A 14,430-nucleotide genomic window follows, 5' to 3' on the forward strand; every position below is an offset into this window, starting at 1 on the left:
TATTTTACAACGATTGCTTATTAAGCAGATAGTTTGGTAATTTTCACATCTGTCAGCAACTGCTTCCTTTGAAAATGGAATTACTATATTCTCCTTGATGTCTGAAGGTGTTTCGCCTGTCTCATACAACCTGCACACCAGATGAAAGAGTTTTTTCATGGTTGGCTCTTCCAAGGCTATCAGTAACTGTGACGGAATTCACCTACCCTGGGGCCTTGTTTCCACTCACATCTTTCAGAGCTCTAGCAAATTCTTCTCACAGTATCATATCTCCCTTCTCATATTCATTTATGCACACTTCCATTTCTATAATGTCTTCAAGTTCATCTCCCGTATATAGACCCTCTACATACTCCTCCCATCTTTCAGCTATTCCTTCTTTGCTTAAGACAGGTTTTCCATCCGAGCTCTTGATACAGCTGCTTCTCTTTTTCCCCAAAGGCCTCTTTAATTTTTCTAAGGTAGTATCTATCTTTCCCCTAATAAAATATGCTTATAAATCCTTACATTTGTCTTCTAGCCATTGCTGTCAATCTTTTTTTTTATGTTAGTATTCCTTTTCAGCTGCTTCATTTGCTGCATTTTTAAATTTTTTCCTTTCATCAATTAAACTCAGTATCCCTTGCGTTATACAAGGATTTCTACTAGGTCTTGTCTTTTTACCTTCCTCTGCTGCCTTAAAGCTACCCGTTCGTCTCCTACTGTATTCCTTTCCCCTGTGTGAGTCACCTCTTGCCTAATGCTCCCTCTGAAACTCTCAACAACCTCTGGTTCTTTCAACTTATCCAGGCTCCATGTTCTCAATTTCCTACCTTTTTGCAATTTCTTCAGTTTTAATCTACAGTTTATAACCAACAAATTGTGGTCAGAGTCCACATCTGCCCCTTGAAATGTTTTACAATTTAATCTGGTTCCTAAATCTCTGCATTAAAAATTACATAACCAATCTGAAACTTTCCAGTGTCTCCAGGTCCCTTCCATATATACAACCTCCTTTATGATTCTTAAACCAAGTGTTAGTGATGATTAAATTATGTTCTGTGCAAAATTCTACCAGGTGGCTTCCTCTTTCATTTCTTTCTTCCATTCCATATGCAGCTACTATTTTTTCTTCTCTACCTTTTCCTCCTATCAAATTTCAGTCACGCATAACAATTACATTTTTGTCTTCTTTAACTATCTGAATAATTTCTTTTATCTCATCATACATTTCTTCAATCTTTTCATCATCTGTGGAGTTAGTTGGCATATAAACTTTTACTGCTGTGGCAGACTTAGGGTTCATGTCTATCTAGGAAAACAATAATGCATTCACTATTCTGGTCACAGTAGCTTACCTGTATTCCTATTTTCTTATTAATTATTAAACCCACTCTTGCATTAACCATATTTGTCTTTGTATTTGTAATACTATATTCTCCTGACCAGAAGTCCTGGTCCTCCTGCCACTGAACTTCGTTAATTCCCACTATCTACCTTCAACCTATCCATTCACTTTTCTAAATTTTTTAACCTGCCTTTCATCAATTAAACTCAGTATCCCTTGCGTTATACAAGGATTTCTACTAGGTCTTGTCTTTTTACCTTCCTCTGCTGCCTTAAAGCTACCCGTTCGTCTCCTACTGTATTCCTTTCCCCTGTGTGAGTCACCTCTTGCCTAATGCTCCCTCTGAAACTCTCAACAACCTCTGGTTCTTTCAACTTATCCAGGCTCCATGTTCTCAATTTCCTACCTTTTTGCAATTTCTTCAGTTTTAATCTACAGTTTATAACCAACAAATTGTGGTCAGAGTCCACATCTGCCCCTTGAAATGTTTTACAATTTAATCTGGTTCCTAAATCTCTGCATTAAAAATTACATAACCAATCTGAAACTTTCCAGTGTCTCCAGGTCCCTTCCATATATACAACCTCCTTTATGATTCTTAAACCAAGTGTTAGTGATGATTAAATTATGTTCTGTGCAAAATTCTACCAGGTGGCTTCCTCTTTCATTTCTTTCTTCCATTCCATATGCAGCTACTATTTTTTCTTCTCTACCTTTTCCTCCTATCAAATTTCAGTCACGCATAACAATTACATTTTTGTCTTCTTTAACTATCTGAATAATTTCTTTTATCTCATCATACATTTCTTCAATCTTTTCATCATCTGTGGAGTTAGTTGGCATATAAACTTTTACTGCTGTGGCAGACTTAGGGTTCATGTCTATCTAGGAAAACAATAATGCATTCACTATTCTGGTCACAGTAGCTTACCTGTATTCCTATTTTCTTATTAATTATTAAACCCACTCTTGCATTAACCATATTTGTCTTTGTATTTGTAATACTATATTCTCCTGACCAGAAGTCCTGGTCCTCCTGCCACTGAACTTCGTTAATTCCCACTATCTACCTTCAACCTATCCATTCACTTTTCTAAATTTTTTAACCTGCCTGCCCGATTAAGGTATCTAGCATTCCATGCTCTGGTCCACAGAATGCCAGTTTGGTTTTTCCTGATGACAACATCCTCCTGAGTAGTCCCCACACAGAGGTCTGAATGGGGGATTATTTCACCTCTGGAATATTTTACCCAAGAGGACACCATCATCATTTAACCATAAAGTAGAGCTGCATGCCCTCAGAAGAAATTATGGCTGTAGTGTCCCCTTGTTTTCATCCATTTGCAGTACCAGCACAGCAGGGCTTGTTTTGCTTGATGTCACAAGGTCAGATCAGTCAGCATCCAGACTGTTGCCTCTGCAACTACTGAAAAGGCTGCTGCCCTTCTTCAGGAAGCACACATTTATCTGGTCTCTCAACAGATACCTCTCCACTGTGGATGCTCCTATGGTATGGGTATCTGTATCGCTGAAGCACGCAAGCCACACCACCCATGGCATGGTCCATTGTTCATGGCAGGGTCGTTTTTCTACAAATTTTGAAACAACGTGTCTGTGTACTGATGTCAACTGTTAGATCTAGGAAGTTTATGGATTTGGTGCCAATCTCCATTGTGAATGGAATATTTTTATATTGATTGTTTAAGTTATGTGAAAATGTACTGAGTGTCTTGTACTGCCAGTCCACATAGACAGCACATCATCCTCATATCTAAATCAATATTTAATATTTGCACTCAAAAGGTTCTTTATTCAAAAAATGTTGTTAAAAATGGTACATGAATATTTTGGTCAAAAGTGGACAAAGTGGGACCCGACAGCTAAGCCGTCTAACTGTTTATACAGAGTCCCTTGGAACTGGAAATAGCTTTGTACTAAGCATGTCTGAGTGGCTAGTCTCAAGTCATTTAGTTCCACAGAGTTGACAATAGACCTGCACATTAATGCTGTTAGAAAATCAATACATTCCCCTACTGTTATGTTCAAACTGCAGACATTAAAGGATACTAATTTATCACTGCGTGACATAGATATATCTTTTATCTTATTTGCAAGCTCCACTGATTTCACTACCTCAAGACCTTTAAAAAGAAATTAGTACACCTTTATATGATTTTAATGTTCTATATTAATTTTAGCACTCAGTGAGATGGTGAAGTGGTTAACAGTTTAAGTTCATATTCAATGAAAATAATCAGTTATTGATAATATAATATAAACAGATAGATAAATAAGTCTTGAAATGAGTCATTCCTTCTCATCCCATCCTGTAAGTCTCCCCTGACCACGGGTTCTGGGTGATTTTTCTCTTAACTGTACCCCTTTCCCTAAGCCTCTCCAGTCATTTACCTTCACCATTCTTCCATTCCCTCCAACTCTTCTGTCAAAAGAATGAGCCACTGGCTCTGAAAGCCAGTAAAAGTTAAATTCCTTTGTGTTTGTGTATGTTCCCCTGCTGCTGCCGGGTGAGTAGATCTTTTATCTATCCATTTATATTATAAGCTCATATTCAGGAAGACGTCAGTTCAAATCCACATCCAGCCATTACGATTTAGTTTTTGTGTTGTTTTACTAAATTACACAAGGTAAATGTTCAGATAGTTCCTTTCAAATGGGTACAGCAAATTTCCTTCTCCTATCTTAGTTTATGCTGCGTCTCTGATTGCCTCATTGTCCACAATACATTAAATCCTACACTTCCTTCTACAATCTCTGGAAAGTGAGTTGTGGGCAGGCAACACATTATTATTTAAGTTCCATTTATTTATTTTTTTATCTTATTAACTTCAATTTAGTTGTGCTGTGACACAAGAAATCAATCTGAGACCTTCTTGACAGTTGCTTGTTTGTTGAGGCCACACTTATTTTGCATTTTTTTAAGGCCACACATTGTAACAATCACACAGATAAAAAAAGAAAATCATAAATACAGTAGTTATATTTTTACCAGAAATAATACAACATGAGGTACTTATAAGCTAAAGCACTTACAACAACATTTAGAATTTAGTATCTCTTCCTGAATTAAGTCTTGATAGGTGCAGCAAGTAATATTCCTCATCAATCAAATATTTCTATTTCAGTGGTAAATTTATTGATTACAGCACAATATAAAACAGCAGATCTGTTGCTGTTATTAGTGCTATAACTTACTGACACATTTCAGGTGCTGAGAATAAAATACTCACCAAAATACTGGTGTGAATTACCCTTTGTGTCAAACATCCATTCACCATTCTCAGAACTTTCATGGTCTGGAATAACACTACGTGGCGGAGTCATGTTGCTTTGCAGTGTGTGTGTTATGTCATAGCTATAGCTGCAAAATGGATTTTACAGTTCCGTTATAGTTTTTAGTACATTGTAACTTTCTTTATTCTATTAAATGCAGAGCACTAGTTGAAATTATAAACTGAAAAAAAAACATTTCAAATAAAACTGTAAAAGTCTGCACTCTATCACCAGAAAATGAAAAGATATGAACTATAGATACAGTATTGGTGTGACAGATTGAGAGATATAAATTGATTCAATGGCACTTATGAAGCCCGTGGTGCACAGAAACTTCAATTATGAGCATGTTAGTTACAATGGATCTCAGTTCCTTTTTCATTCATGGATTCAGTAAAACCAAATTGGCAACCATGGAGTAGCATGACTTCTATCCACATTTCAACATTCCACTGGCAACAAGAGCATTTATGACTGGAATGAAACTTGTATGTAAACTTGGGTATCAGAAGAGAACATCACACGAATTATGAAATGTTTTGAGTATACACCTCAGAAAGGACTTTGAAGAGCAAGTAGATAACTTGCCCTACTGCAAACATTTGCCTCAGAATGTAATGAGGAGGTGTTCAAATCATACTCCATACAATTGGTATCAACTGTCAAGTGAACAAGGAAATGTTTGTGGAATTTTGTGAATACAGGCTTCAAATATGGAACAAGATGATAATGGTCTGCAACATTTAAATTTTCACATCAAAATAATTGTCACCTAAGTCGGAATGTCAATGGACACAATATACCCTTTTGAAACCTGCAAAATCCCCATTCAGTACTTCGATTATGGAAGGGACTAGATGAATGTGAATGTGTTTTGCATCATACTGCTAACAACAGGTTACGAACTTTTCTTTTTTTTATGAAGACATGACTACTGATATACTGTATCTTACAACAAAGCAAAAGGAAACAGAGTAAGGTTTTATGTCTAGTTCATGTCTTGCCGTTATTGGGCAAGGAAAACAAGTTGCAATAGTACAAACATACGGAAGGAAACCAGATATGTCCTTTTCAAAGGAACCATCCAAACATTCACGATAAATGATTTATGGAAACTATAGAATAAAGCTAAGTATGGATGACCAGTCAAGGATTTGAATATCCTATCTTTCAAATGCTATTCCAGTGCCTTAACCACTTTGCACCTTTCACAGTCACTCTGCTGCAAAAAAGATTTATTCCTAAAAGCAAGAGTGAGAGATTTGTTGCTGGTAGGTCTGAACAAAACTTCAGTGATACAGAGATTCTTGAGGAACTCAAATGGGAATCCCTGGAGGGAAGGCAGTGCTCTTTTCAGGAAATGCTATTGAGAAAATTTAGAGAATCAGCATTGGAAGCTGACTGCCAAACAATTCTGCTCCTGCCAACATACATCACACGTAAGAACCATGAAGATAAGATTTGAGAAATTTGGGCTCATACGGAGGAATACAGGCAATCATTTTTCCCTCGATCTATATGTGAATGGAACAGAAGAGGAAATGATAAGTAGTGGTACACAGCACCCTCCTCCATGCATCTTATGCTGGCTTGCAGACTATCTATGTAGATGTAGATTTAGAAGTAGATGTAGACAGAATTTCATTTTTAAGTTTCGACAGATCTTAATACCATTGGCACAGAGATATTCAGAATTTGTCAATGATATACAGGGTGAACATTAATAAAAACCAACAAGCAGCAACGATGGATTCCTGATTGGAAATGGAGGAAAAAAGGAAAAAAAGGTCCTATGAACATGTATCTGGAAATGCATCATTGCCATGTTAGATGACACTGATGAATGGCAGTTCCTATGACCATGTATCATGTGTTCCTCATATGTTGCAGGTAGTGTGATTGACATAGCAAACTGTAAGCAGCAGAATGGCCTGTTATTCAAGCCAGGAACAAGCCAAGATGGTGTTTTTGTGTGGCCAAGCAGGTGGAAACGGTCGAGAGGCGGCACAGTTATACCAGTACCAGTACTCTCATAGACACCAACCACATCACACAATATTTAAAGCCCTTTTTGGGTTTTGTGTGGTCAGGGGTCCTTTCAGACAGACAAACATTCAGGAAGAATGTGGACTGTGTGTACACCAGTTTTGGAAAACCAGGTTCTGCAGGATATTGAAACGAACCATAGTACAAGATCTAGGCAAGTGGCCCACCAACATGGTGTAAGCCAAAGTACAAGTGTGGGTATCCTGCATGACAACCACTACTATCCCTATCATCTGCAACATGCTAGGAATACACGGAACATTGTCAGAGGAACATTGTCAGAGGAACAGTCATTCGACTATGCCATCTGCCATGGCAACAATGTATTTTCGGACACACGTTTATACGACCTTTCCCCCTCTACTCCTTTCCTTATTTTCTATCTTCATTATTCAAACAATGGAAAATCCAGGATGGAATGTAGCTTATCTCCACCCGGTTGCCACTGTCATCATGCAATGGTGCTGCTGCTCACAGTGTAGTTTCAGTTGCCTGAGACTGCAGTCATGTGTGTGTGTGTGTGTGTGTGTGTAAGTGTGTGTGTGTGTGTGTGTGTGTGTTATCTATTTTTGACAAAGGCCATACTGGCTGAAAGCTTTATTTGTGACAGTCTTTTTTGTTGTGCCTACCTGCAACTCAGCATCTCAACTATATGGTGAGTAGTTCATTTTTGATCTTCTCACCATCTTTGGAAACAGAAATGTCTATATCAGTGTGGATTTCTTCCAAAGAAGACAGCAACTGATGAGATCTCTACCTAGAGAGAAATACTAGAAAATAATTGACTGTGGAATTTGGACACACCATTTCATCAATTTTAAAGCTGCATATGACTGTGTGCATAGGAGGAGATTATATTCTACCAAAAGAAAAATGAATTTCCTGAGAATCTGGCACAATTGGTGAGAATGGCAATGAACAATGTGAGGAGCAGAGCAAAGCATTGAGGAATACTGTAAGAGCCACTGGGTTTTCACAATGGTGTATGCAAATTTTTTGTAACACTGGTATGTGATAATAAAAGCTAACCCAATGAGCAGGGGGATGAATGTCCACAAGTCAATAGAAATATTAGTCTATCCCATTGATAAAGCCTCCAGATTTTCAAGGAAAATGGAGGACTCATCAGATTAAAATAAACTGGTAGGAATATGGGAGAGACTACCAAGAGGTCTATGAGGAAACACATGGCTTACAGAAGAGCAAACACAAAAAACATGCAATTGTAAGTAATTAGCCTGTATCTGGTTATGAATTTCAGAGTGTTGCAAAGCTAAAATTACTTATGGATGAGCCAGACCAAGGATATTTCTTAATGAATTAAACAATGACTAGTACCAGGGAATACAGCTTTCTTCTTCAAGGCTCCTGTCTCCCATTGCTAAATTAGTTATCCATATAAGGCTTTAAGACCATTGCCCACATATACTTCATAAGGGCTGTAGAGCCAGAGAAGATACTACAGTTTTCACATATGATGTATACTTCATTAAATATCAAAGTATGAAATTTAGTTCACCACCATTTTTAATTGCCCTGTATTAACCACTGACTGAATATTTTCCTCCGAGCATTTGCAGAAAGTGCATGGATTAAATTGTACAATCAAATACAGATTCTGTTGACTTCTTGTGGCCATGGGTTATTAATGTTTGGAATATTGCTACACAGGTGGTGATATCTTCTTCCCCCCCCCCCCCCCCCCCCCCCGCCAGTTTAAACACCTGAAACATATTTGAAACTGTAACACTCACTCACTCTCTCTCTCTCTCTCTCTCTCTCTCTCTCTCTCTCTCTCTCTGTGTGTGTGTGTGTGTGTGTGTGTGTGTGTGTGTGTGTGTGTGTGTGTGTTTTGACTTATAGCTATGAATTATGCCTACAATGTTTAACACTCACAATAAAGCCATTGTTAAGATTTTTCCGCACATCTGGAAAAAAGTTAAGGAATTACCTGAAGTAGAAGTTGCTGGACAAATCAATATTTTGAAACATCTTAACATATCTTGGTTCATCCGGATGGGAAATTCTTACACCATCATTTGGAATGTATATCATGCTAGTGTCTTCTATTTTGTAAATTGTGTGATGTCCTATAACTGCTACAAGTCGTCTTTTTGTTATTAAAATTATGTAATAGCCTTCCAGAAATCTTATGAAACCTGCAGAGAACGGGAAAAAAACAAAAACATAGAATGGAATACATACAATCACGTATCTTAGCATAACAACTCATTTGTTTTATAAAGAAAATCTTACAATGTTTATGTAAATTTCTATGACCAGTATATCACATTATAATACGTACATGAACCAAGCACATATTGTATATTATCATGATTCCCCTATGCTCAGCCACAAAAAGTACAAAGAGGAAGGTACAGTAATGTGACGGCAGTATTCAATGACATGGTGTCCTCCTTAGAAACCTCCATCAAAAGACGTGGAAAACACAGAGAAGAAACAAAATTGAAGGAGATGAGCTCTACACACACACACACACACACACACACACACACACACACAGAGAGAGAGAGAGAGAGAGAGAGAGAGAGAGAGAGAGAGATATCTTTCAATGTAGATCTCCACAGTCACAAAGCTTGAAGCTCACAAATGTCTTTACACACTCAGCTGCCGACAGGTGTTGTTGACATACCTTGATGGGGACAGCTGAAAATGTGTGCCTCAACTGGGACTTGAACCCAGGGTCTCCTGCTTACATGGCAGACGCTCTATCCATCTGAGCCACCGCAGTCACGCTATTCATCTGTGCCCTCGGTAGTTCAGATGGATAGAGCTTCTGCCATGTAAGCAGCAGATCCCAGGTTCGAGTCCCGGTCAGGGCACACATTTTCATCTGTCCCCATCAAGGTATGTCAACAACACCTGTTAGCAGCTGAGGGTTTCAATTAATTATCATTTATTCTAGAGAAGCTGCATGATCATCAACAGTAGCTGCTCTTTCGAGAACAGTTACTATCTTCATATACTTCTTTACACACCATAAAATTTGTTTATGAACTGGTTTCTTGAGCCACAATGACAATGGCGAAGTAATCCTTACTCAGTTTTCATTCATTCATTCAACTCTTCAGCTTATCATGACATAATTAATGACAATATAATTAATGTATGTACAGAAGGATCTTGGGGCCCAATGGGCAGTCTCATTGAACATCAATATCTGGCTGTACAACCATGAATTATTTTTCCAGTTATATATAACACACACAAATTATTTCCTGTAGACTTCTTAACTAAGAAGGAAACGTCAAACATGTGGTGAAAGAGACATAGTAATAAATCTGTAGTGGATGACACTGAATCAATGTGACATTGCTGAAGCACTGAAGTTCCGTAGCAGCAAAGAAGAGATGTGTTTCTGATATTTCCTATTTGTTTGCTCTCAGTTTTTGTTTGAATTGAATGTCATTTTTTTGATTGATTATTCTTGTTTATCCTAGTGAAGTTGAAGCACATGAAGCCTTAATAAAGCAAATAAACATCTTACAGATAAAATATATCTTCAAATTAATGGATTTAACAGCAGCTATTTCTGTAGACTGTACATATAATTAATTATCATTAAAGACCATACATCATAATCTTTTGTGCTTATAAGAGTTGTAAAATGAATATAATACAATTAGGTGAAAGACTGTTAATTTGAAAGTTACAATACCCAAACAATGGAAACCCCAGGTACGAATATCAACAATGTAGGAAAAGACTGACTACTGCTAATTGTAAAGAAGAAATCACTTGATTTCAATGTCTGCTTCACTACCCGAGTCGTCTTGATCTTCCCCTCATCCACCAGCTTTTCTGAACAGCACAGATAGTAGTTTCCTTACAACATATTCTCTGTTCCCATAATTATCCTGGCTCAACCTACGGTAACCTGTCCCCACACCCTCCACCCAACAATTTTCACCCCTCTGTCCTATCATCTCTTCCCCATTCTCATCTCCCACCCTGTTTATTTGCAGTGCATCTGCCCATCTTTCCCCCACTCCTCTCCTTTTTTTGCTCATGTTTTCCGCAACTTGGTGCCCCGCCACCTCCTGACACTGTGCCTTTACGCAGCCTAGTCCCTCGACAATCCACAAGACAGCACTCATCTCTCTCCCCACCCATATACTACTAACCCTTCCCATTCCCTGCCCCTCCACATTGCTGCCTGCATCCCACCTGATAGTTGCATTCTGGCCTGAGACGCTGGAGTTGGCAGTCGTGTGCATGAGATACGCTTGCTTGTGTGTGTGAATGGTGTGTCTCTCTTTTATTGATGAATTTATGAGGGTGCACCAAATGAAAACCTTAAAATTTTTTAAAAATATTGTTTATTATGCAGAAGTGGTACAAAGCTGAATCACTTTTCAACATAATCTCCCCCACGCTCAATGCAAGTCCTCCAGCGCCTACAAAGTGCATAAATTCCTTTAGAAAAAAATTCTTTTGGTAGTCTGTGCAACCACTCATGCACTGCGTGGTGTACCTCTTCATCAGAACATAACTTCTTTCCTCTCATTGTGTCTTTGAGTGGTCCAGACATATGGAAATCACTTGGGGGCAAGGTCTGGTGAGTATGGTGGATGACGAAGACACTCAAAATGCAGGTCTGTGATTGTTGCAACTGTTGTATGGGCAGTGTGGGGCCTTGCATTGTCATGTTGCAAAAGGACATCTGCCAACAGCAATCCACATTGCTTTGATTTTATTGCAGGCTGCAGATGATTTTTTAGGAGATCTGTGTATGATGCACTGGTGACAGTGGTCCTTCTAGGCACGTAATGCTCTAAAATGATGCCTTTTTCATCCCAAAGAGACTCAGCATAATCTTTCCTGCTGATGGTTCTGTTCGAAACTTCTTTGGTTTTGGTGATGAGGAATGGCACCATTCCTTGCTCACTCTCTTTGTTTCCGGTTGGTGGAAGTGAATGCAGGTTTCGTCCCCTGTAACAATTCTTGCAAGGAAGCCATCACCTTCTCATTCAAAGTGCCGAAGAGGTTCTTCACAAGCATCAATACGTCGTTCTCTCATTTCAGGAGTCAGCCGCCGTGGCACCCATCTTGCAGACACTTTGTGAAACTGGAGCACATCATGCACAATGTGGTGTGCTGACACATGATTAATCTGCAAATATGTTGCAATGTCATTCAGTGTCACTCGGCAGTTTTCCTCCACTATGGCTTCAACTGCTGCAGAGTTCTGTGGAGTCACAACTTATTGTGCCTGAACTGGACAAGGAGCATCTTCCGCTGAAGTCACACCATTTGCGAACTTCCTACTCCATTTGTAGACTTGCTGCTGTGACAAACATGCATCACTGTACTGAACCTTCATTTGTCGATGAATTTCAATAGGTTCCACACCTCCACTACGCAAAAACCGAATAACAGAAAGCTGTTCTTCCCTGGTGCAAGTCGCAAGTGGGGCAGCCATCTTTATACTGATACTGCGACGGTATGTGTGCATCTGCACTATGCTGCCACCTACAGGCCATTCTGCACGCTGTTTGTAGCACACTTACCAACTTACAGGATAATGGCGCAAAATTTCGATTTGTCACTACAAATTTAACGTTTTCATTTGACTCACCTTCGTATAATTAGTAATAAATGTCTGTTGATTTTTCTTGTATGCAACGATACTAATATTCTTTAATGGAAATTCCTTTTCTTTAGGCTGCATTCTAGATGTACATTTCCTTTCAGATGTGCTGCAGCTCAAAAAATTGTCTTGTAGAGATTGCAAGGGTACCAACAACACATAGTGTATAGGCCTGGTGATGATTTTGTAAGTTTACGCAGATATTTTTTACTTGTTTTTATTTTATTTATTTATTTACCCATCCACAGACAACAAATATTGTATGAGTACTTTCCAGATGTACACACAAATTTTACGTGAAATCATTATAAGGAAATGGGTCAAACAGATACATATACAAAGTACACACAAAATAATATGAAGTCTTACAATACATATTAACGCAAATTTATAACATTAAGCTTCAGTTGTTATGAATTGCTAGCCTGTTTTTCATAGGCCTTTACTTTTGTTCTCTCTAACCAGCAAATTCTTTTATACACAACATCGACACAGTAAATATGTTGCATTAAACAATGGCTGTCCATTAAATCTGTAAATCTTACAAAAAAAGTTAAGGAGTGGAAGACAGTATTATCAGTTTTGTGTTATATAAATGAGATCAGAAAAATGTTATTGGCCAACATAGTCAATTACTGAGTGAAAATTTTGTTGGAGGAGAATTTTTTTTTTAAATTCTGCTTGAAATTTATTCTTTTCTCCTAACTTTTTGCTGTAGACAGGAGGTCTGTTGTAAACTTTAATACCAGTATGTGACATGCACCTTTGTGTGTTCTTTTTTTTTGTTTGTCGAGTATGGCATTCTGTGGTATTTTGGGTATTGTAGTTATGAATATCAGCATTTGTCTGAAAATCTGCAATGTGGGCCATGATATATAAAATACATTTGTGTGTGTGTGTGTGTGTGTGTGTGTGTGGTGAAGATATTATTTGTATTTTAAGCAGTCTGAATACGGGTTTGCAGGAGCCTGCAGAGGACTGACTGACCGATTGACTGTTATTATTTCGATAGCACTCTTCTGTAATGAAAAAAATTGTTTTAGGTAGCAATTGGTGGAATTTCAAAATTTTATTCCACATATTGCAAGAGATTGAGAATAGCTGAAAAATGTCATCCTGACAGCTTCTGAGATGCAAATGTTTGTGATAATTGTAAGAGCAAACTAGGCTGAATTGAGCATCTGTGCAAGTTTTATTGTTTACTTATAATAATTTAAGTTTTCATCAACACGGATCTCCAGCAATTTTGTAATTGTTACTCTGTCAATGACTTTGTCACCTAACACTAGATCTAGAGTTAGCTACAGTAATGTGTGTTCATATCCAACAAAAGTTATAGTTTTTGTCATTGCTTTATGCTTGACACAACCAAGAGGATTTTTTTTTCCCCTTAGCTATGAACTGAATTCTGGCATGGACATTGTTCAAGTGGTTTTGGAAACCGCATTACCATTTCTCACCATGACTGTATATACCATTAGATGTTGCAGGCAAAGTCTGCTTTCCTGACTCCTCCATAAAGAGATTTGGCAACCACATAACTCAGTGGAATTCTTTCTGTTTATAGAAATCTGTAGGTTTTTCAGAGAAGCTTATTTGCAGTACAGCTCAAGGCTTACACACTGAACAAACTGAATATTACGAAAGCAGCATAAAGACAATACAAGTATATAAACCGTCAAGTGGTTCCAAGGATGCCTCAAAATGACAGAATAAACCAGAGCCAATCAATGCTTCAGAATGGAAAAGAATAAACCAAAGCCACTAAAAGGTTTCAATGATGCCTCAGAAGGGAAAAGAATAAACCAGAGCCAACCATACTGACGAAGCATAAAGGTGATATGGAGCTACATAAAAGATTATACTGAGATGACTGGAAAGATCCATCAGCATCATGATCAGTAAACATAAAAGTCATTGCGGCTATGATACAAGATCAAATTAACCCTGCCTAAACCACCACAGAATGACAACAGTCACGTAACACAATTTACTGATATGCATGTTCTGTTAAAAGCAAACTTTTTACCTTGTTGTTGAAATATCAGTGGAATTGAAGAAGAAATTCAGTGAGATGGAACAATTTGTTTGTTGTTGTTGTTACCTCAGTCCAGTAGCTGGTTTGATCCAGTTCTCCACAACAGACTATAACATG

At 38.0% G+C, this 14,430-nt stretch overlaps 1 protein-coding gene across 2 annotated transcripts in view; it reads right to left on the bottom strand.

Annotated features, from left to right (window-relative positions):
• The window catches only part of LOC126194915 (polyphosphoinositide phosphatase), a 187,387-nt gene that overhangs the window by 153,583 nt on the left and 19,374 nt on the right, over window positions 1–14,430 (bottom strand). For both annotated transcript variants that reach the window (XM_049933287.1, XM_049933286.1), the window contains 2 exons: window positions 8,616–8,823; window positions 4,576–4,706 (listed from right to left, as the gene is read on the bottom strand). In XM_049933287.1, the coding sequence (XP_049789244.1) occupies window positions 4,576–4,706; window positions 8,616–8,823 (339 nt within the window). The remainder of the gene's footprint in view (window positions 1–4,575; window positions 4,707–8,615; window positions 8,824–14,430) is intronic.

This window comes from Schistocerca nitens, chromosome 7 (genome assembly GCF_023898315.1).
Source record: "Schistocerca nitens isolate TAMUIC-IGC-003100 chromosome 7, iqSchNite1.1, whole genome shotgun sequence".
Lineage (NCBI taxonomy): Eukaryota > Metazoa > Arthropoda > Insecta > Orthoptera > Acrididae > Schistocerca > Schistocerca nitens.